The 23,861-nt window shown below is 36.9% G+C and overlaps 2 protein-coding genes across 2 annotated transcripts in view; both read left to right on the forward strand.

Moving 5' to 3' along the window:
• MRPL50 (mitochondrial ribosomal protein L50) overlaps positions 1–23,861 on the forward strand; it is a 448,968-nt gene that overhangs the window by 133,682 nt on the left and 291,425 nt on the right. The gene's annotated exons all lie outside the window — the stretch shown is intronic.
• The window catches only part of GRIN3A (glutamate ionotropic receptor NMDA type subunit 3A), a 163,143-nt gene that overhangs the window by 43,771 nt on the left and 95,511 nt on the right, over positions 1–23,861 (forward strand). The window contains exons 2-3 of the mRNA XM_050761479.1: positions 6,969–7,573; positions 22,379–23,426. Coding sequence (XP_050617436.1) covers positions 6,969–7,573; positions 22,379–23,426 — 1,653 coding nt within the window. The remainder of the gene's footprint in view (positions 1–6,968; positions 7,574–22,378; positions 23,427–23,861) is intronic.

The raw sequence follows: 23,861 nt of genomic DNA on the forward strand, positions 1-23,861 counted from the left end.
AAACCTCTCAGCCTTTCCAACACTGCTGCAATGAAATAGACCATACCTAGCATTGCCAGCAATATTATGTCAACTGCATTGCAGATTATCACTGTCATGCAGTAATAATCCTGCCTTCTGAAGCATTCATTATATTGTACCACTCTGTTACATATTCTTTAATAGATCAGCCACTCAAAAATCCTGAGGGATATGTGCTAAGATCTTTGTTGACATCCTCATACATGGTGGTTGAACATAGTCTAGATTATGGTTTCGACCATGAAATTCAGTAGAATTGAAATGAAAACTTTAGGTGAGCTTTTCCAAACTTGCTTACTCTACCAAACACAAAACTGATGTCATTAATTATGCAACTATCATTCTTTTTTAAAGTGCTGTTCATGAATAAATACAAGTTTTATCATTTCACAAGAATTGCTACACATGGGAGGATGAGTGAAGAAAACAGTTGGGAAGCCACGTGCACATTGGGCAGCAGGCTGGAGCCCCTCCCTGACTCCCATGGCCCGGACACACAGGGAACGTCATTCTAACTCATGCCTCGGACATCTTAAAAATGGCTTTATTCTGTGGGCCTTTGGGTTTACTGGCAAATCATTGGAAATTATTAAATCTACAAATGTCAAGGATCTACTTCATATGTTCCTCTTATCAAGTAGAGGGAACAGTATAGAATAATGGTTAAAAGCACAGGCTTTTGAGTTCAACAAATTGGGGGTTTGAATCCAGGCTCTATTTTTTCTTTTTTTCTTTAGACAGAGTCTCACTCTTGTCATCCAGGCTGGAGTGCAGTGGCGCGATCTTGACTCACTGCAACCTCTGCCTCCAGACTCAAGTGACTCTCATTCCTCAGTGTCCCAAGCAGCTGGGATTACAGGCATGCGTGACCACTCGGGCTTTTTTTTTTTTTTTTTTTTTTTGGCAGAGACGGGGTTTCACCATGTTAGCCAGGCTGGTCTCGAACTCATGACCTCAGGTGATCTGCCACCTCAGCCTCCCAAAGCACTGGAATTAAAGGCATGAGCCACTACACCCAGCCCAAGCTCTATTTCTTTGTAGCTGTGCCACCTTGGGAAAATTACTCACTTTTTCTAAACCTTGATTTTGTCATCTATTAAAGGAGGATGATCATTGCAGTCACCCCATGAGACCATTGTGAGGATGCAATAAAATAATATGCATAATGCACTGGGGACATCAGTAGGTATTAGCTCTTCATTTGTATAATTATTATTAAATTACAATTTCTGGGCAGGGACTACACCTTATGCTTGTCTGTGTCCTTAATGTAACCATAAAAACAGTTAATTTCTTAAAAGCCTGGGCTTCTAAAGGAATCATCTTTAATTTTCAGAAGAAAAAGTCTTCCGTATAATATAGGTCAAATGAGATGTGCAATAATGAGAAACAGAAAACGTCCCGCAGCCTCTTTGGCTGAGGAGAAGTGATAGCTGTGTAGAAAGCCTGTTCTGAGCCTCTCCAATGTATTTAGTAATCAGCAGATGGATGAAAGGAAGGAAATCTCATCTCTGGTAAAAGTAGTGGAAACATTATACTCACTTGAGCTTTCTGGGCTTTGACCTAGCTCATTTGGTTCCCCTTGCCCAGGAAAATGCTGAGAGAATTGCGTCTTTTCTCTTCTTTTAAACCCAGCCCCGTCACCTCTTTTATTCTGTCAGGGAATATCTCAAAGCTCTCTGGCAAAGTCTTTACTGCAGGCAATCCTGTTTTTGAAACTCTTACTAACCCACAAAATAGCAGAATCTGTGCTTTCTGAGAGAACAGACTGATGAGGGATCTCCGGGAGTTGGCACCAAGAATTCCTTAACTTGCACGCTGAGTGGCACTGGAGCTTGTTACCAGAGAAAGAGGAGTTGGGGGCATGGGGAAGACTCTACTGTGAACATAGTATCTCCCAAATAAACAGCCCCTCCCAACATGATACAGAGCACTTCTGTTTGCCTGCTAAGAAGTTGGTGTAATTTATGTTTGTAGAAGATATCTATTGCTGAGACCATTGTATGAAAATAGACATGAGAAAAGAGAAGGAGCAAAAACAAAGAAAAATATTGTATTGCACTCAGTCACTTCCAACAGTGACTCAACTCTAAGTCAATTGTAACAGCTACTACTTATGGGCCCTCACTCTGCGCCAGGCACTTGCCATGCATTCTCACATTCTTACATTTAATTCTCAAAATGAATCCATAAGGTAGGAAGTAGCATTGTCCTCATTTGAGAGATGAGGGAGGTATGACTCAGAGATGCTAAGTGACTTACAGAAGGCCACATCGTGCATAAATCATGGAGACAGAACTTAAGCATAGGTTGCCCTGACTACTAAGTCCTAACCACTATACTGCTTCTCATAAGAGAATAGAAAAGCCCAACTGCTGAAGAAGACAGTGGCCCCACCAGCAAGGAGAACTTGGAACTTAAGGACACCGTGGAACCTGCTGAAGAGGACAATGCAGAATCACAAAGGATATATAGAAGCAGGTGGCGGCTCCAATCATTTATCTGAGACTAGGAAGATAGTACCCAAGTCAAAGAAGAATGGATGGTCAATGAGACTACATTTTTAGTTAAATGTGTTTACTTTTATAAATCATTATATATATTTGCCTATTTAGAGATCAATTGTTTTCAAATACATCTCATTTTTTTAAGTCCCAATTAGAGAATGCTTGTATAGTACAAATACTCGTGTCTCCCAACCTCTATCAATCATAATTACTAAATTAATATTTCCTAGTTTCTTCTCCATCTCCTAGTTTTGCCAGACCCTATTATTTCATTTACAGTAATTTTCATGACTTCTAGTTATAGGAAGTGTTTATTCATCTAGTTAGTTACACATTGTCTATCTCTCATCCACTATAGAGACAACAGGAAATGCCATGCAGAGGTCATGGCTCACAGTAGGAGCTTAAAATTATTTCTCCTGATTGAATAAGTGTTCTGTAAAGGATTCTGTTTCCTTATTGACTAGTAAATGTTTTATACATTTGGCGAGCATTAACTCCTTGTCTACCCAATTTATTACTAATATTCTCTTGTTTTTCATGTTCCTTTATGTTTTATGATAGATGTTTAAAACTAAAAGTAAGGTGTGCTGTGATAATTTAATGTTTCCTTTTATTATTGTAATTTCTGATACATATTTACCTATTTGGTGTACCTTTTAATGATTTGATATGTACCTTTAGCCGTTTAATGGCCTGGAATATATTTTTAATATGTGATGTAATGAGAAATTTAATTGTTATTTTTCTAACTAATCTATTTTCTCAAATTCTGATCTCCTATATCTCCTATTTCCTTCCCTATATCTTTATGATGTTAATTTATAACATAGTAATTTAATATATTTAATTGGCTTATACATTAGCATTTGCTCCATTTATTTACCTATTAGTGCTTCCCTGTTTTAATTATTATTGCTTTATAAAAATTACATTTTCTAATGTGTTCTAATATCCTCCAAAGCAAGGCCTATCATTTTCTTTTTCCAAATATTTTTTTACCACTCTTGCCTGAATTTTCTGTATATGGAACTTTAATATTTTACAGTCTGATCCATAGCAGGTTAAGCAATCTTCTCCACTGAATGATTCTCTGATACTCTGAACCAACTTCTTGGTGACTCCTCTCTCCCTGCAGCTCTGCACTTACTTGGGATTCACTCCATGAGTGCATGGCAGCATGGACATTCCCCAGCCATATTTCCTGCCGTATGCTTTCAGAAATTTCAGGCTCTGAAACAACATCTAAGCAGATTACAATGGAACAAAACCCCCAAAATCAATGGAGTAGAGTGGAGTGTCATCTCCACTAGAAATGAAGATTCAATTCAAAGTATAGAAAAATTACATTTGAAAATCTTTCAAATTACCTACTTAGCTTGACATATATGGTTTTGTGTATACAACATGAATAATATTATAGCTACATTAAAGTATGTGATAATATAAATAATATGCCATAATATAATAAATAGCACACTTATTTAAGGGAATGAGAATTATCGGTACTACTTAAATTCATATTTTCTCCCTCCCACCTCTCTCTTCTAAACCTGTTTATTTTAATGTATATAAATTGAATGCAAGGCAGTTTCACTCTATCTGCATGGTAGAGACAGGCTTCCTGCTTCTTGAGTTATTCTGTTTCTGGATCTCTGATTTAGGAGACAAACAATGTGGAAACTACTTTTTAAATCTTTATATCTTCTTTCAGGCCACAAGTTTGCTCTTTTGCAAACAACAAAAACAACAAACCATATGTAAGACACAGATTTTCCTTCTCAATTTGACTCAATAGGTCTTGTTTAATTTTTGTCCTGGATTTTTGACAAAAATTGTACTATCGGGCTTGAATTTTTGGGTTTTAAGTTTTCATACTCTTGTGTGTGTATGTGCGCGCACGTGCATGCATGTGCATATGTGTGTGCCTTTGTCCTTATATGGAGAGAAATTGGAAAACACTGCATCTGAGGCTGCTAAATAAAAAATATATCATTAGATGCTTCTAAACTAGTATTTAATACTTTTCTGAAGAAATATGTCTCAAGTTTGTGTAAGGATTAACTTCAACATCTGGAATTTCTCAGTAGAGTTGTTTGCAGGGGTGAGTGTGATTATATGAATTAATCATTATCCATTGTGGGGGTCTTCGGTTCACTCACATGTCTCCCTTTCTCATGCCAACTGGATTTGTTTCTCTGTCTAATACTAAATGCTCAATATGATTAGCTAATTCAACTTCCTATTTAATAAGAAAGCAACAATTTCATCTCTGCCTCTTAAACCATGCTATTGATTTTTAAATCTGTCCTATGAGTGATTCGGAGTTTATGGTGCAGGAGAATGATATGGTCATATTTGTATTTTAGGAAGAAACCTGGCCACAGAATAGGGAGCTGAAGCCAAGAAAACAGTTGGGAATAATTTGTTCCTGCTAGCTAAATATAGAGTTGCCTGCCATTGCTTTTTGCTTCTAGAAGAGGATTAAGACAGATGAGGAAATAAAAAAGGAAGAAGGAAAGGAAGAAAGCTAAAAGAGGAGGGCAAAAGAAAACATGGGAACAATTTATATGAATCAAAATGAGGAGTAAGGAAATGAAGCTTCCATTTCTCTCACCTCAAGATCCTGCTGGCAGCTCAAGCCTGGACACCCGGAGCTACCTATCGGATCCTGTCTCCTGGTTTTTCAGACCTTTCTCTCTTTTGCCTCTCACATCTGATCTTGTTACTAAATCCTTTTTAATTTAATGTTATTCTATTCTATTTTTGAGACAGAGTCTCACTCTGTTGCCCCGGCTGGAGTACAGTGGTGCAGTTTTGGCTCAGTGCAACCTCCATCTCCCAGGTTCAAGCAATTTACAGCTAATTTTTGTATTTTTAGTAGAGACAGGGTTTCACCATACCAGCCAGGCTGGTCTCGAACTCCTGACCTCAAGTGATCCTGCCTCGGCCTCCCAAAGTGCTAGGAGTACAGGCACAAGCCACTGCGCCTGGCCAATCCTTTTTAATTTTAAAAAGACAATTTTTCATTACCCTCCCTGCCATGAACAGCAGTAGAACCCTTAGCATGTAATCAAGATCCTGAGGGGCTTCTAATTCCCCATCCCTGTTGAATGCTTCCCAATGACGATTTTTCCAACTCTCTGTTTTTATCATAACAAGCTTTGCTCAGAAGCTTAATTTGGAAAGACAAAAAAATTCTCAGAACAAATTTTAAGAATAAATCTTAAGACTCCATCCTACCTACCATCATGAGTACCTATGGTCATCGTTTTCCTCCTGTAAACCTCTGTGGAATCCTCATTTTTTATTCTACACATATCAAAGTCCTCTAAATCTTTCAGAGTTGAAAGTACAGCATAAATTCTATTTCCTGTTACACATTTTTTGGAAGGTAGGGACAGGCCACACTTCTTTGTTTCATACAAGGACTTGAGATTTTACTGAGAAAGCCTTCCTCATTTCTCAATGCATATTATTGAATGTTTAGCAAGCTCTTAAAAGCAATCCAATAGTTCCCAAAAGAAACATAGTTAGTTCAACTCCACCAATATTTATTGTGCCCCTAACGTATATAAGACATTGTGCTACACATTGTCTGGATGTCAGATGCTTGCTCTTGAGAACAACAATTAACAAATGTATTCATTGGAAGACTTATTTCCACTTCAATTATATAATTAATAATTTGTGACTTTTCAAATAAGATTCTCTTCTTTCATGAAGTTTGTGAATTCCAAAAGTAGGAAAATTGTGATAGAAGTTACATAAGTGTGTTTAATGGCACAGATTTCACTCTTCACTGCACGAATCCATGTTCAGAAGATACCAAAAAGTAATCAAGCCTTTAACATTGCACTACACACTTAGTCTTGATGTATGTATTGAAAATTATTCTGTACTTATTAGAAGTGTCTTCCTCAAGGGGCTGGAAGTTTAGGAAACTATGACGCATCCATCTTTCACATCACCCTTATAAAAACACCTGCACTCTGCTAAGATTTCTCTATCATTAATTTTAAAAGGAAGCAAAAGTAATTTATTCTCATTACTGCATATGAGATGAAAGTTTAACAAATGAGATCTTAATAGCAATACCAAGAAATGGGAAGCCATAAAGGAGACTGCCTATAAGGCAGTAGACACACTTGACAAAAATCCTAAACCAAATGTATGATTGTGTTACTTCTGATATTTACACCAAGAACCATCTGCCCTCTGGTACTTTTAGCAAAAATTATTAGGAAAACAGTTGTAAGGAATTAATTGTTCCATTAGGCAGGAATCATAGTTTTCCAAAGTATGGGAATTTTATCCCAGAAGTATGTGAATATCACAGTGAAATTAAAGGATTAAGCCTCATAAGAAAGCAAAAGTACCCTATGTTAAAGTCTTTGGTCAATGCTTTCTAATTCTTCTTTTTCATATCTTTAAATACAGAATCCCCTTCACCTACAACTGAGTTTAGAAAATTCATTAAGTTCTGATGCTGATGTCACTGTCTCAATCCTGACCATGAACAACTGGTACAATTTTAGTTTGTTGCTGTGCCAGGAAGACTGGAACATCACCGACTTCCTCCTCCTTACCCAGAATAATTCCAAGTTCCACCTTGGTTCTATCATCAACATCACTGCTAACCTCCCCTCCACCCAGGACCTCTTGAGCTTCCTCCAGATCCAGCTTGAGAGTATTAAGAACAGCACACCCACAGTGGTGATGTTTGGCTGTGACATGGAAAGTATCCGGCGGATTTTCGAAATTACAACCCAGTTTGGGGTCATGCCCCCCGAACTTCGTTGGGTGCTGGGAGATTCCCAGAATGTGGAGGAACTGAGGACAGAGGGTCTGCCCTTAGGGCTCATTGCTCATGGAAAAACAACACAATCTGTCTTTGAGTACTACGTACAAGATGCTATGGAGCTGGTCGCAAGAGCTGTAGCCACAGCCACCATGATCCAGCCAGAACTTGCTCTCATTCCCAGCACGATGAACTGCATGGAGGTGGAAACTACAAATCTTACTTCAGGACAATATTTATCAAGGTAGGATGCAAAGTCTCGGTTATATCCCTATTCATAGGGCTGTGACAGAGAGTAAAATTCCCCTATCTGACCCCTTTGCAGAAATCTTGACTCTGAGTAGCTTTAAACTTTAATAATATTTCTTAGAGGATTTCTGGTTATATAGGCTGGCATTTCATGATATGCTATCTGTAATTTGATCTACAAACTTGTAAGTACATGGTACAGTGGGAGTGCTCAATTCTGCTTTAAAACTTTGGTGTAGCGTCTTACTAGCTGCTGTGTTCTTGGAAAGTTATTTAAAAGTTCCAAGCCTCAGTTTTCTAACTAGCAATATAGAATAATGAAGAGCTTGGTATAGTATAATAAAGATACCATGAAATTTATATATGAAAAGTACCTAATACCATGCTTAGCTTATAGTAGATGCAAAATAGATGTTTCTTTTCCTGCCCACTCTTTTCCATATCAATAAAATTAATCAAATTTCTCTAAATCTATACAAAAAAAAATTAGTCAAGCAAGAAATGGACTTTTCCCTCTCCTCCCTGGCCTTGATGCTTAAGGCAGTGTAGAGTAGTAAAGGCAAACACTCTTGAACTCAAGTTCAGATTCTCTGAACTTGAAGTTTAGCTCTGCCACTTACTGCTTGAGTGACTTCAACAAGTTACTTAACTTCTCTGAGCCTTAATTTCCTGTGTTCTATGTTCACTTATGTAAAATGGATATAACAGTAGATCCTATTACCCATAGAATCATTGTGATTGATGATTGATAGATAGAGATAATAGATAATAGATAGGTAGTAGACAAACAGGATACATTAGCAGAACTAAGAGTTCCATGAGAGTATTATATATATACATTTGTATAATATTATTTATTTGTTTATACATTCATAATTATATTTGTTTATTTTTAAATTAAATACCTTTCTGCGCCAGTTCCTCATATGATTCAGAAACTAGAATGAAAATGTCCATTTAAATTAGAGAATAACACATCATATGGAAATGGTTTTGGTGATCCCTGGGAAAAGGGGAATATCCTTAAAGAATATTTCATTAGGGCTTAGACTTTCTTCTGAAAAAGGATCACCTATGGTCAGAGAGGCCAAATCAGAAGATTATTATTTCTTCAAAGATGAAGTTTTCCCTGTAGACTAGGCCCTGTTTTTAGGCCATCCTGGAACAGTGGCATCTGACTATGTTGGGGACTATAAGGCAACTTCATAGCATCTTACCTTTAAAAAAGACATGATAAAAGGTCAAGGGGTACGAATAATTGTACATTTAATTATATATATGTATAAATTGAGCACCTACTATGTACAAGGCAATATGTCAAATGCCATATGTAAGGGAAAAGTGAAAGACTGAACAGAACCTGTAAACTCCTTAAAGAATGTTGTTAATAAAATAAAATTATTCAAATATATTTACTACAAATCTATTAATAAAAAAATCGGATGTTCTATCATCATGGGAACTTTCCACTTTTCCAATATTATATTTTAATTTCCACAAGATTAAAATACATGCATGTTTTATTTTATAGCCACTCTCCAGATTTAATCTACTGTTTGTATGCTAGCACATAATTAAGGTTCAGAATTGTATCTAAGACAAGAAACATTCTCCTTTACAACAAACATACAAGCAAAGCTTTGATTTATAATTTCAAATAGTCATTGTTTTGGAAGGACAGTCATAAACAGCAGCCAGGACAAACCACTTATGAAAACTACATTGAGTTGCTTAGCATCTTTCTGTCTCATGTAAAAAGGAGAATGCAAGAAAAATGATTCTTTTGAATCCTAAAAACATTTAGAAACTACAGAGAAGAATATTTGTTGACTTAAGTTGTATATACCTTAGGGTCTCATTTTACCAGATCAAACTGATCTTTCTGGCTCCTCAAGATTTAATTTATATTAAAATTACGTTCTTCCTTCCACAAGGATCCCATGGCATTTTGTATATAAAACTATATAATGGCACTTGGCCCATTCTATCATCATTATTTGTCTGTGTATCTGACTTCTGAGCTAGAATATAAGTTCTGTTAAGTGGAGACGCTGTTATTCAGCCTTATCCAATGCCTAGCATATAGTAGGCACTTAATAGATATTTATTGAAATTGACATAGAGGCCGGGCGCGGTGGCTCACGCCTGTAATCCCAGAACTTTGGGAGGCTGAGGTGGGCAGATCATGAGGTCAAGAGATGAGACCATCCTGGCCAACATGGTGAAACCCCGTCTCTACTAAAAATACAAATATATATATATGTATATATATATATATTAGCTGGGCATGCTGGCGCGTGGCTGTAGTGCCAGTAGGAGAATTGCTTCAACCTGGGAGGCAGAGGTTGCAGTGAGCCGAGATCACGTCACTGCACTCCAGCCTGGCAAGACTCTATCAAAAAAAAAAGAAAAAGGAAGGGGAGGGGATTGACATAGAAAGAAAGAAAAGTAACTTTCTGTTATATTTACATCCTACATCATCTGTTGCTGTAGAAGAAACTGGGTAGTTGGTAGATATTGTCTAAATTAAGTACTTTTTTAATGTACATAAATACTTACTGGATGATTTCTGTTTGGTTTTCTTTCTCACTTGCTCACTCTCACTCTCCTCTCTCTCTCTCTCTTTCTCACTCTCTCTCTCTCTCTTTCTCTCTATCTCCTTATGGTGTGATATTAGGTTAGGTTACTATATAACCTCTGCCCTCGTGGCTATTTATTCCACAAACTTCGAAGCTATAAAAGAAGATTGTGAGGTTTGAAGCCCAGCAGTAATTTACAACGGGTCAGTGACAATATTTTCATCAAGATGAATGTGTTTGAGAAATGAACCCAAAGAACTTCAGGAAGTATGCCTGAGACTTTTTAAACTCCTGAGGGATACAAGCAAAGAGAAAGTTTGAAAAGTGTTCAGGAACAAGTCAACGAAAATGAGCAAAACTCAAGAAGGAGACTTTATAATGAATAACTGAAAAGCTGCCTTAAGTCATAAAACATCTGTGGATTTTCCATCATCCTTATTTATTTTGTTTAATACAGTCTTTTAGAAAGTTAGTTATTCTCAGTCCATAATTCACATCCGCATACAGTAATTTTCTTAATTGTTCTTAAATTTTGTAAGGCTGACCCCACTTCTTCACTGCATAATAAAAGTTGGGAGGATAATGAGCCATGAATAGCGGATGTCAGAGTTATGCAAGTTTTCATTTCTCACACAGTCACTTTCAGTTTGGGCTGACAGAACTGTTAACATCTTGAAATGTTAATGAAATCACCAAAAACATGGCATTTTCAGCTAGGCTTTTAGATTAGAAAAGTTGTTTCTCATGGCAGACTACATACACGTAATTACAGGTATTAGAGATTTTATTCTTCCTAGGTCTCCACATGCCAGAGCAAATGTCCATCATAACTAAATGCAGACAAAACATTCAGGGACCAAGTTCATAGCATGATCTTCAACAATCTTCAACAATATATTTACAAGTTTTTTGTTTTTTGTTTTTGAGACGGAGTCTTGCTCTGTTGCCCAGGCTGGAGTGCAGTGGCATGCAATCTCAGCTCACTGCAAGCTCCATCTCCCTGGTTCACACCGTTCTCCTGCCTCAGCCTCCCGAGTAGCTGGGACTACAGGCGCCCGCCACCAGGCCCGGCTAATTTTTTGTATTTTTAATATAGATAGGGTTTCACCATGTTAGCCAGGATGGTCTCGATCTCCTGACCTCGTGATCCACCCCGCCCTGGTCTCCCAAAGTGCTAGGAGAGGCATGAACCACCACGCCTGGCTACAAGTTGTTTTTTAAATGTTAGTTATTTGGAGCAATTATTGGTGGAATATTATTTTGAGAATACCTTTATGAGCACATATGAATGGATGTTTTTGCCCAGCCAATGACCACGTGTTGAACTACGGTGGGGTAGACAAAATGAAGACTTGAATTCTGATGTTTAGGAGCTGACAGTCTAGTGAATGAGGTCGAAATGTAAGTAAATGGTTATAAAACAATGCGATGTGTGATTTATAAGAATAGAGATATATTTGGAAATACAGAGGAAATAATTAACTCTTCTCAGAGATTTGGTGATGAGGGAAAAACACTGGAATTGGATCCTGTAGGTTTGGAACAAATTCACAGACAAAGGAAATTACATATGCAAATTCACCAAAACCTGAAAGATAAATTTAGTATGGCTGGAGCATTATTTGCATATGAAAAGGATTCAAGATGATTCTGGAAAAGTAGTGAACTTTATAATATACCACACAGAGCTTGTATGCCAAGCTAAGGCATTTGCATTTTGTATGCAGAGCGATGTCAGCTGAATGGCAGAACATTCACCCTGACATATTTATAAAAATCATAATCCTGTAACAAATCAACCAAATAAAGTAATATAGTATAAAAGCCTTGCAAGTAATTTTTTTTAAAACCTTAGGATATAAGCATTGTTTTTATTTCTCAAAATTGGTTTCAGCCTTGCCCACATTTACTCCCTTGCTGCATTCCGAACATCGGACTCTGGGGAAAGTGAATAGGAGTTTTGAGAATTTATCTGCTGTTCCCAGGATTACGATTTGCCCATGCTTGCCTAAAGGCCCTAAGTGCTAATAAATTCATTGTTCCTGCAGAGAAAGTTCCATGGGTTGGTCATAATCTGGTCACGAGCACTTATCTTTTCTTTAAGAATTCCAAGAGTCTGGACACTGACAGACCCCTTGTTCCTCTTGGCCTAAGAAGTCCCTGACTCTTTGACTAATTAGTCATAGTTCTGATAGTTTATTCTAGCTTCTAATTGGGATGTAGAATCCTCCCTTTCTTCTTTGAACAGCTTCTGCAGTTCTGTTCTGTATCCCGTGAGAATTGAATCAAGTAGGCAGTGATTAATTCATTCCTTTCTTCACATATATTTGCTGAAGTTAACTAATATGAGGTCAAACCCTTGTCTGGAGACACAAGGAATAGAAGGCAGGAGGCCATGCTGTCAGGAAGCTAGCAACCCCTTTCTGTTCTTCCACCAGGAGAAGACATACTCATCTAATTATTCACAGTTTTATCCATTTTCCTTGACCTGGCTGTTTGGTTATTACTCTTCACTGGGATAACACCCTTTATACCAGTGATTATACTCTGCTGGTGCTGGCATTTCTAGGCCTCCCTCCTCAGTTGACCCTGAATTATGATTCAACACACTAGACACTCTTTTCCCTCCAAACTATGTTTATCTTTATGCTTACACAGTCAAGCAATATCAATACTCACTGGCCTTTTATTAATAATAAATGTTTTAATTATTGATTCTGCATATATTGTTAAGAACCTGTTATGTGCCAGGCATTGTGAAGAATTAGAAAATCTTCAAAAAAATGATTCAAACAAATGTCCATTCAAAAAACCCAATGTATAAATTAATAATCATCACAATTTATTCCTGAACATTAGCAGAGTTCCAGAAGAACCTGAGGCTGAATGCTATAATTCTAATTTTGGATATTCTGTCCACTATCACTATAACTTAGTGGCATTGTGACCATGTTAAAGTTATTTAAATGCCATAAACTTTAATTTCCTTAACTAAAAGGATACCTATATCAAAAAGTTGAGTAGTATGCCTAAGGTCATTCAGCTAGTACTTTGTAGGGGAAGATTTAAACCAGTTTATCTAAGTCCATATTCCAGGCTCTTTCAGAATTAGTATAAGCCTTCCTTAATTGGGATCCTATTACTTTTAAATTTATGTTCTTTCAGCCTGAAGCTATGTAAATCACATTTGCATACAGTAATTTTCTTAATTATTCTTAAATTTGTATAAGCATTCTTGTCCTAAGGACCTCTACCAAGACAAACTGGTTAACCCACATGTTTCAACATGTACTTAAAAGAAATGCAGTTGCATTAAACATGGAAGCCAGGGGTTGGAGGCTGCTAAACACTAGCTCCCTGGAAGCCCGAGAAGAACACATTGCTTATGGCTGATCCAGTATATCCAACTATTACTCCTAGGTTAACTTTCTCTGCTAGACCTACTAAGGTGTTGATACTTCTAGAGAAGACATGTTTTGGTTCATGAATCTCAGGGATCAACACTTAAGGTCTGTATGTTCAGATGTTTTCAATAGGAACCCTTGTGAGTGGAATCATTTGGCTGAAAACCTTTGAAATTGCCTCTGCCTCCGGGCCACTTAAGTCATGACAAGAGATGAGTCTAAAATTTTCCCTAAGTCACCAGGGGGCGGGGGCGGGGGTGCTCACATAAGGGACTCTGGAAAATGTGTATTCTCTCAAGACTCTATTTTGGTGAATACAGGTCAAATTTACTTAATCTAGGATTCAGCAGATTTTAAACTGTGGAATGTTTCCTAATTAGGAGAGCTTCCAAGCTTTTATGTGCCTAAGAAAGAACTGTATTCTTTGTTGACTTTTTCACTTTATATGCATCTACTGTAAAATCTGGAAATCTGCCAAAAAGCATGAAACTATGCAGAGCAATACTGAAGCTCTACTCTGATTTTCAGATTTATCTCTCAAGACCACTTCAATCTGCATACCCTACAACCCTTAGGATAGATGTTTGACTGGTAAATACTGCATAATGTCTTACTGCCAGGGCTATGCCAAGGCAATACTTGAAGGGACATCAACACCTTGGCTAGCCCTGGGGCCAGATCCAAAGAGCCAGAATGAATTGAGTTGTGATGTTACACAATGTGACCAGGAACAGTTCAAGGGCTAGGCAGAGATCATAATTGTATAGAAGAGTCAAGGTTCATACCAAAAAGCAAAAGTTAAGGACAATGATGTAGGTGTATGGAACAAGTCAAACTGTTAGGTAACATATCAGAGAAGAAAACACAGAGAGAAAAAAGTGCCAGCTTGCCAGTTACAACACATGGAAGCAAGAAAAAGAGATTACCATGTCTCTGCGTATGACTTCTTGATGTAGCAAGTCCCTCATACACACCAATAGTAACACAGCACAAAACATGTATTAAATGATGACCCCACCACATAGATTAGTATTGTTCTCTTCTTGGTGAAAACTTCAAGAAAGGTAGGAACTCTCCTTCCACTGTACAGTTTCACCTATAAGTAATTGAATTTTGCAGATATTGATAAAACATAGACCCAAATGATTCAGATATGTGTACATATATGTTTAATATATTACTAAATTGCTGTTGACCATTAACTGATAGAAATCATTTTTAAAAGATGAGCCTTGTATGCAATTTTAAAAGATGACATAATCAGGGATTATAGTGTGCAGGGCCTTCTGTTCTGAGGATGGAAATTTAGCAATTTCCAAACACTATTAAACTCCTTCTCATCAGAGAGGTTCCCCATTTAACTAACTTCAATTTTTTATACTCTCCATTATTCAGGAAGAAAATGTATTGAAAGTTTAATCCTTCAAACAATTTGTAAATTACAAATGCAAATGTTTCCTGACTTAGTGAGCCCCATTCTTCTGGCAAAGTGATGAAGACCACTCTAAGAGATACATGTCTGATTTGAGCAGAAGACATGTGTTTAATTGCATTTACCCCAAAACATTACTGAGCAGTTACCCTGGCCAAGCACTGTGTTGTGCCTAAGACTCAAAGATGACTCAGTGTGGTAGGTACTTAGATAATCTAACACTGAAGCCTCTTTTAGCTTGACAGCCTGCAGTGTTATAAAGTAGAGCAGTGGGGAAGGGAGAACAGCAATTCTGTAGAAGATACTGCTCTCCAAATCTGGAGGTCCAAATCCATGCCTTTGAGGACCTAATAATCTAAAATGTCAAAGATGAGATAAATAAACTGCCAAATTCTTATACTTTAGGATAGTAAGAGGACAGTCAAGGAGTCATTTTACATGTAAGCTCAAGAAATCACCCACATTTAATGTTTAATTTGGAGATCTGTCCCATATATGGAGAAGAAAATCAAACAGAACTGTACCACAGATAAGCTCTGCGGCTTAAATAGACAAACTCATGTTATCATAAAAGGAAGGCAGATACCACAGGGCTCGACTTGGTAAAACAAGCCACAAAATGAAAGCTGAACTAGTAACAATTCGCCATCAAGTACAGAAAGGTTCCCTAGGGCCGTAAGAAAAGGGAAAAATGGTAAAAGAGACATAAAAAAATAAAAGAAAGTAAACAGATGGATCTCAGAAGGCAGCGGGAAGGGAGCTGGAAGGGCGACAAACAGTAAATTAACTAACGATGGTCAAAGAGCTGTTTAAGACAAGATCTCCCACTAACAGGACAGAGTATTTGTATTTACACTATACAAAGACCACTATAAAGAAAAGTGGGAGAAGGAGGGAGAGAGAAAAACATAAAATTCAGAAAAAATAAAATAAGAGAAAGAGTATTAAAGAAATAATGAGCTAACTGTAGATTAACCCACATGCCAGAAACAGTGAGAATACTGGAGGGAGGGGAGCCAAAGGAAGAGATACACAATGAGAATAATTTAGGAAATCAGAGAGTTTAGGGGAAAGCCCTGAAAAATTAAGAAATATACACATGGAAAAATGCAAATGTAGACTATATATAGTAAATAATTCAGATAAATGGAGGTCTGTGGACATTATGAAATATCAAAATTGGCTGTAAGAGTTCTAAAAGACAATCCAAAGAGAGAATAGCTTGGGGCTCTTGAATGAAAAACAGCAGAAAAAAAAGACTACATAAGTGTGAACTTGTGACAAATGCAAAAGTGCAGAACTCTGGAGAATGTGAGTTTTTAATTAGAAGATTCATCATAGACATGAATCACATTAAGAAAAGATAGGATTACTGAACATCCATCTCAAGTTTCTCCTTCTCCCAGAAAAAAAAAAAAAAAAAAAAGGAAAAGGGGAAGGTTTAAGAATATTCCTTTGTCTCATATGAAAAGGACTTTACTGAGCTGGATTTTCTACTACATGGCAATAGTTGGTAGATCTAAAGCTAAATTAAAAGTAACCAAGAAGCAAATATTTAAATTCCATGTATAGGAGCAAGTAATTCTGACAAGTAAACTCGGTAAACCTAACAAGAATTAGGTGATGCTGGTAGGAAGGGAGTTTGAGAGACTGTTACTAGTAATAATATTCTTAAAGATTCCTAATCAGGCAAAAGCAAAAAATCAAAAGAAGTTCTCACAGAAAAAAAAAAAAAATTGATAGAGCTTTATGCAACATGAGCAAATCCCTTACTCCTCAGGGGAAAAATATCAAATATGATGAGATGATCATGGGAAAAGAAATTCAGCTTAGTTTTCAAGATATAAGAGAAAGAGGATATTGATATGTTTAATGATACAAAGACAGTTCCCAGGGGGAAAATTAATTTTAAGGCCTTGGAGCACAAAATAGATATTCACATAGACATATATGATTAATGGAAGGCAACGAATAGGGGGAAAAAGAAAATGTAATAGGGCAATTTAAGAGAAACAGAAAAAGAGAGGTAGATATACAAAGAGACAAGTTGATGAGTGAAAATGATTGAAGTAGAAATAATATATGATCTATAAATAACTAAGTCATGAAAGAAGACACATGAGGATGGTGAGGCATTTAAACAACACAAAAGTAGATTAATATGTAGCCAGAAATGAAGGCTGAAAACAATGGAATTATTTCAGAGCTATTTCCACAGCAAGAAAAAATACAAATTCAGAATAAACATAAAAACATAATACTAATAAAACGTAATGTGTCAAATAAGACAAGAAAAATCAGCGGGGCAACAATTCTTAAAATCTCTAAGAAAAGGGTAACATTATTTGTAGTGGAAGATTTTAATTTAACTTTAGCAAATTTTAGAGCAAGTTACAAAAAGTAAAAATAGCACATGACTAATGTAATTAATACATTAAGATAATTAATGTATTAACTGCAGTTAACATTTCGCAGAGAATGTAAACCCATTTTGATTGGTACATAGAATATTTACCCAAAATGACAGTATTTCAGCATCCAAAACAGGCTATAAACTTAAGCAGCAGATTTTTATATGTGAAAAATACAATAAATCAAAGCTCAAACCATTTAAAATTTTAAAAAAAAAACCCTCCTATGTAAACATTGTGTCCGGTCTAATTCCTACACGTATTATCTATTTATCATATGTATTCTGTCTCCTTCAATAGAATATAAGCTGCATAGATTGTGGTCTTACTTCACTACTACATCCCCAGCACCTAGGGCAGTGCCTGGCACATAGTGAGTATTGTGGAATAAATAGATGATTGAATGTGTGATGTGTTGCTCATTTTATGACGAATAAATAAGAAAATACTTTAATTAGGATGTCAACATTTTGCATGTAAATATGGCTTCTAAAATAGATCTTAAATATATTAAATATTGATCTTGCTTATACTGTGAACTGTCTCAAAAACATTTTCTAAGTAATTTGCAAAGTGCAGATTTTATCTCAGCTGTTATGCAAATCAATACATATTCTTAATTAGTGACATATTGGGAGATTTTAATAAAGAAAAATTCATTAGTGAGCCTCATTCTTTTAAGGAGAATGGTATCTTGGGAGGTTTGTTGATAAAAAAGATGAATACCTGAACTACTTTGTTAAACACTCACTAAACAAGGTTCTCACTTATAGAGTTAGATCCAGGCTCTTATCAAACCATGGCAAAGATATTGTAAGTTGTCTCTTAGTCACCATTTCTCTTTCCTATATGTGCATTTTACTTGCCTCCAGACCAATATTAACTAATGTAGATCTCTGTTAAAGTCATGATGCTACTCAGTAATCTTCATGGTTCCCCTTTTCCTACTAAAATAAAATCCAATCTCATAAAACAGGTACATGAGGCCTCTATAGTCTAATTTGAACCTGCTTTCCCTATGTTATTTTCTAATATTTTTCTACCCACTCTCCAATCAGATTATTATGCTTACCACCTCCTCTTACATTTTCCACCTCCTTACCTTTCTTCATAACATTCCTAACTCTGGAAGATTTGTTTAGAGTTCATATCCCGGCTGGAACAGTTATCTGATCAGCACAGAGAATGGCAGTATTATTGTTCCCTTTGATCCAGGCTCTAAATTTTTATTAAAGGAACTTAAGGTTACTATTTTATACCCATATTGCTCTATGGGCTTACATTGAGTTTATATTCAGCTAAATACTAACAGGTCTTATTTATATGACCTTCTGTCAAGCGGAGTTTCACACATTCTTAGTAAAGTTTGCAACCCTATGCATTTGGCCCTCTTAAATCACTGCTTTCCTTTTTGAAGACAAAATATCTCTTGATTATACCAGCTCCTCTCCATTTCTGCTACTGCCTTAGCCCTTACCACCTTAAGCCCTTTATGAAACTAGCAGAGAGAGAGAAAGAGAAAAAGCAAAAGAAAGAAGGAAAAAACATTGTTCCTCACATGTGGAATTATGTTCAGTCCCCTCCTCCTTCCAAACTATGTCCTGTATAACTAGCAAGGAAAAAAATCATTCTAAAATTAAATCTAATGACCATGTCTCGCCCTAGGCGAATTCCCCTCAGTGGCACCCCATTGTCTCACCGTAGCCTCAGATCTGATGTAATTCATTTCCCATCCTCATCTTCCTCCTTATTTTTCTTTTTTTTCTTTTTTTTTTTATTATACTTTAAGTTCTAGGGTACATGTGCACAACGTGTAGGTTTGTTACATATGTATACTTGTGCCATGTTGGTGTGCTGCGCCCATCAACTCATCAGCACCCATCAACTCGTCATTTACATCAGACATAACTCCCAGTGCCATCCCTCCCCTCTCCCCCCTGCCCACAATAGGCCCCAGTGTGTGATGTTCCCCTTCCTCCTCCTTATTTTTCATCTCTTATCGTCAAACAGCTCGCACTCTCTGTCTCTGGCCTTTGTATTTGTATCTCCTTGAGATGATAACATCATTTCCTAGCTTTTCTTCCTGGCTAACTGTAATTCCTTCTTCAAGACTCAGCTCTGGCACTTCCTCCCCTATGAAGCTTTCCTTGGCACCCTATAGTAGAATGTGCAGGTGCACTTGCTCTCTGTTCCAGTGGCACCAGATTTACCTCTATCATGATGCTCGTTATGCGGGTCTGAATTGCCTGTTTACTTTATCTCTCCCCAGAATTAGACTTTGAGCTTCTTGGGCTCCTTGAGACCAATGAGTTTGTCTTTCATCCCTGCAACTCTAGTGTTGGAACAGTGCCTAGGAGTTTGTCAGTTTATGGTGCCAGTAAAACTATTCCTGATTTTTCTTCTTGTTTATCCAAGAAGAGTAAAGGGCAAGATAAAAAAGGAATGTGATAGAATTCAATTTAAGCAAAATCAGGATTTCAGCCTTTTGATATTTAACTAATATAGTGAGCATTTAAATGTTGCTATGCATTGTCACTCCATTATGACAGGTGACTATAACTAAAGCTTTCATGAGATTATTTTGATTCATCCTTATCATAAGACTAAAAATGAAACAGGCACAAATAATCTGTCATAAATGGTGATTCTCTGGGACCCAATTTTTTGGAGCCAATAGTGAAACAAGCATTGGGTTTTCTGGGCTGGGAAAGCTGGAGACATTCAGGTCCCTATTGATTTGCCGCCTTTGAAAAATGGCTCGAAGACAACTAGGCCTTGTCCCTCTATCATGGACATCTTAAATGTTATTTAATACCAATAATCAGGAGTAGGTTTTACTGGAATGACGGAGTTGTGTAATCTCTGGAAATTTTCTGGAGATTTCTAGTGCCTTTTTCTGAGATGGTTTAAGTATATATTTAGTCAAAGTAGGCTCTCAAGGGTCCATCCAGTTAAGAATCTATAATCATTAAGCCTCAAACATTCTTAAAATAACCAAGTATTCCTCTTTCCACAACTTCCTCTTTACTTTCCTGATCAGTAAATTGACCAGAAGAAATTAACCTACTTACTACTAACAGTCTATTTCCTATATCAGCAAGTGTGTGTATGTGTGTGTTTTAACAAATCTAAAAGTAGATTTCTTATAAACAAGTGTATCAGCTTTCCCTTATAGTACCTAGGTAATTATCCATTGATTAATCTGTATAGTTTAAAGATTTGGCTCCTTCTCTAAAGAAGCAGAAAACTATTTCAAAGTCTAAGATAGTTGAGACTTCATTACTTGTTGCAAAATAGAATTTAAGTGGTAGAGTCCCACTGGGGAGTACTAGCATGAATAATTACTAATAATTACCATTACACACAATCTTCCAAAATGAACAGTTTCACTGCATTCATTGATAGTAGCATCTTCAAATGTGATTTACGTTTATATCTCTAATGAAAATTAGTATGTACTTCACACTTTCTGATTTTGCTATGTCCCTTCTGTGGTAACATAATGTCTTATTACTTCTATTTGCATTTGTAAATTATGGAGTAATATTTGTGACAGGCAATGGGTGAATGTTTTGCTAAGAGCCTACACTTATATCATCTGATTTTTCAAAATACTGTGTTCCACTCTACATTTCAATTTAATTTCTTTTAATTTGAAATGTATCTTGAATAACTGCCATGGATTTATCATAATGCAATACTTTGTGTTTCCAACTTTTAAAATTTTATTAAAATTCTTGGAGAAAGTAACCTGGAGACAGCCTTGACTGAAAAAAACTTGAATGACATTAAGTCAGAGCTATCATATCTGGAATATTTGTTTCATGTTAGATGTAGTATGTGCTTTACATAAATTATTTCCAACTCTTGTAATGAAGGAAGGATTTTCTTTTCTCTATTTTGCTGGTGACAAAACTAAAGTATAGAGTTAAGTAAATTGTTCAAGGGCAATGTTAGCAGGTGACTAGGCCAATATTCAAATGGGGGTGGATCTGATGCCAAAGCCTGGGCTTTTATTCCAACACAAGACTGTCATTAAGATGCCACAAGCTTATATGTTACCACTTATTGTCTAATCTTCCCAGACTCAAGAAAGACAGAGGCTATGACCAAGCCATTTTAGTCTAGTTTTCTGTCTAGTCCATATCAGAACATACACTGTAAGTGCCCTAGTTCACAGGGCTAGGAATCAGTATATTATTTAGTTGGTAATTTTCCTTTCTTTGGCTTCTGGCATAAGCTCTCTCTAGAGCCAGGGTCAATTGTTTCTCTCTAATGACTTGGAAGGAGGCTAGCCTGAGGCTATCCTTAAAACTGCAGTTGATTTATCATCTTTTTCTTTGTTCCATGGATGAGATTCAACATGCAGCTTCAACTAGCCTCATGGGGACATATACGTTACTTGATTTCATTCTACAAGAAGAAACATTGGTAACAAGATTTGGCTATTTTCTGATGTTATGAACGCAGTGTTTAAGCAATTATTAAAGTATATGCACACTTTTTAATCTGATTCCCTGTGCCAAATATCTAGATAGATAGATACATAGATACATAGAAGATGTAGTTACAATTGAACATAGTCAACAATAGAATTAAGATACCTTAAAGGTGCTGAAAACCTCCATAGCTTGAAAAGTTGTGAGAATATGCAGTTAACAGTTTACAACAGAAAATGGTTAACACATCTCTTAACTAGGAATTAAAACATTTGGAGTAAGAATAAGAGTCAAGCACCTGGCTAGAACATTAGAACCTGAGAGTGAAATCTCATTTACTTAATGCAGTAGGACTTTACTCCTATAATAGAGAATGAGTCCAGCTTATTAACATCAAAAGAAATTATAGGCACTGTCTTTTTAAATAAAAATTCAAATTTATTTTTATTAAGACAGGGAAGCAAAGATGAACACTGCTTCCTATCTTTGTCCTCACTTCTGTTTCTTAGTTTTTGCCTTTGTTCCTCTTTCCCAGGTTTCTAGCCAATACCACTTTCAGAGGCCTCAGTGGTTCCATCAGAGTAAAAGGTTCCACCATCATCAGCTCAGAAAACAACTTTTTCATCTGGAATCTTCAACATGACCCCATGGGAAAGCCAATGTGGACGCGCTTGGGCAGCTGGCAGGGGGGAAAGATTGTCATGGACTATGGAATATGGCCAGAGCAGGCCCAGAGACACAAAACCCACTTCCAACATCCAAGTAAGCTACACTTGAGAGTGGTTACCCTGATCGAGCATCCTTTTGTCTTCACAAGGGAGGTGGATGATGAAGGCTTGTGCCCTGCTGGCCAACTCTGTCTTGACCCCATGACTAATGACGCTTCCACATTGGACAGCCTTTTTAGCAGCCTCCATAGCAGTAATGACACAGTGCCCATTAAATTCAAGAAGTGCTGCTATGGATATTGCATTGATCTGCTGGAAAAGATAGCAGAAGACATGAACTTTGACTTCGACCTCTATATTGTAGGGGATGGAAAGTATGGAGCCTGGAAAAATGGGCACTGGACTGGGCTAGTGGGTGATCTCCTGAGTGGGACTGCCCACATGGCAGTCACTTCCTTTAGCATTAATACTGCACGGAGCCAGGTGATAGATTTCACCAGCCCTTTCTTCTCTACCAGCTTGGGCATCTTAGTGAGGACCCGAGATACAGCAGCTCCCATTGGAGCCTTCATGTGGCCACTCCACTGGACAATGTGGCTGGGGATTTTTGTGGCTCTGCACATCACTGCCATCTTCCTCACTCTGTATGAATGGAAGAGTCCATTTGGTTTGACTCCCAAAGGGCGAAATAGAAGTAAAGTCTTCTCCTTTTCTTCAGCCTTGAACGTCTGTTATGCCCTCTTGTTTGGCAGAACAGTGGCCATCAAACCTCCAAAATGTTGGACTGGAAGGTTTCTAATGAACCTTTGGGCCATTTTCTGTATGTTTTGCCTTTCCACATACACGGCAAACTTGGCTGCTGTCATGGTAGGTGAGAAGATCTATGAAGAGCTTTCTGGAATACATGATCCCAAGGTAATACTTCCTTTTACTTTAGCTTTCTTGATTGTCCATTATAATTCCATATGTTGTATCTTCTGCTGTAGTATGCTTATGTTCTTCCATCTAACACAAGAATATTCTCTCAGCCAAGTATAGAGGCTAGTTCAAAAGTCTGTTGCCTGGTTGAACTAAATATTTCATTGTTTGTTTCATAAATGAAACAAAAAGACTGAGAAGTTTCAGGGGATGTCTTTTCTAGAGTAGGTCTTTCTGATAGAAATATCTATTAATGCATCTTTTCCTTGTATTATTTGACCATCTGATAGCACACCTATCAGGGAATGGTCTTATAAGGTATTTTCACCCAAAGCACACCTTAAAAACTGATTAATTACTTATCTTGAGAATTAATACATTACAAGATCCATATTTTAAATAGCAAAGAATCTTTTTCATCACTAAAACATG

Source organism: Macaca thibetana, chromosome 15 (genome assembly GCF_024542745.1).
Source record: "Macaca thibetana thibetana isolate TM-01 chromosome 15, ASM2454274v1, whole genome shotgun sequence".
In the NCBI taxonomy this organism is placed as follows: domain Eukaryota; kingdom Metazoa; phylum Chordata; class Mammalia; order Primates; family Cercopithecidae; genus Macaca; species Macaca thibetana.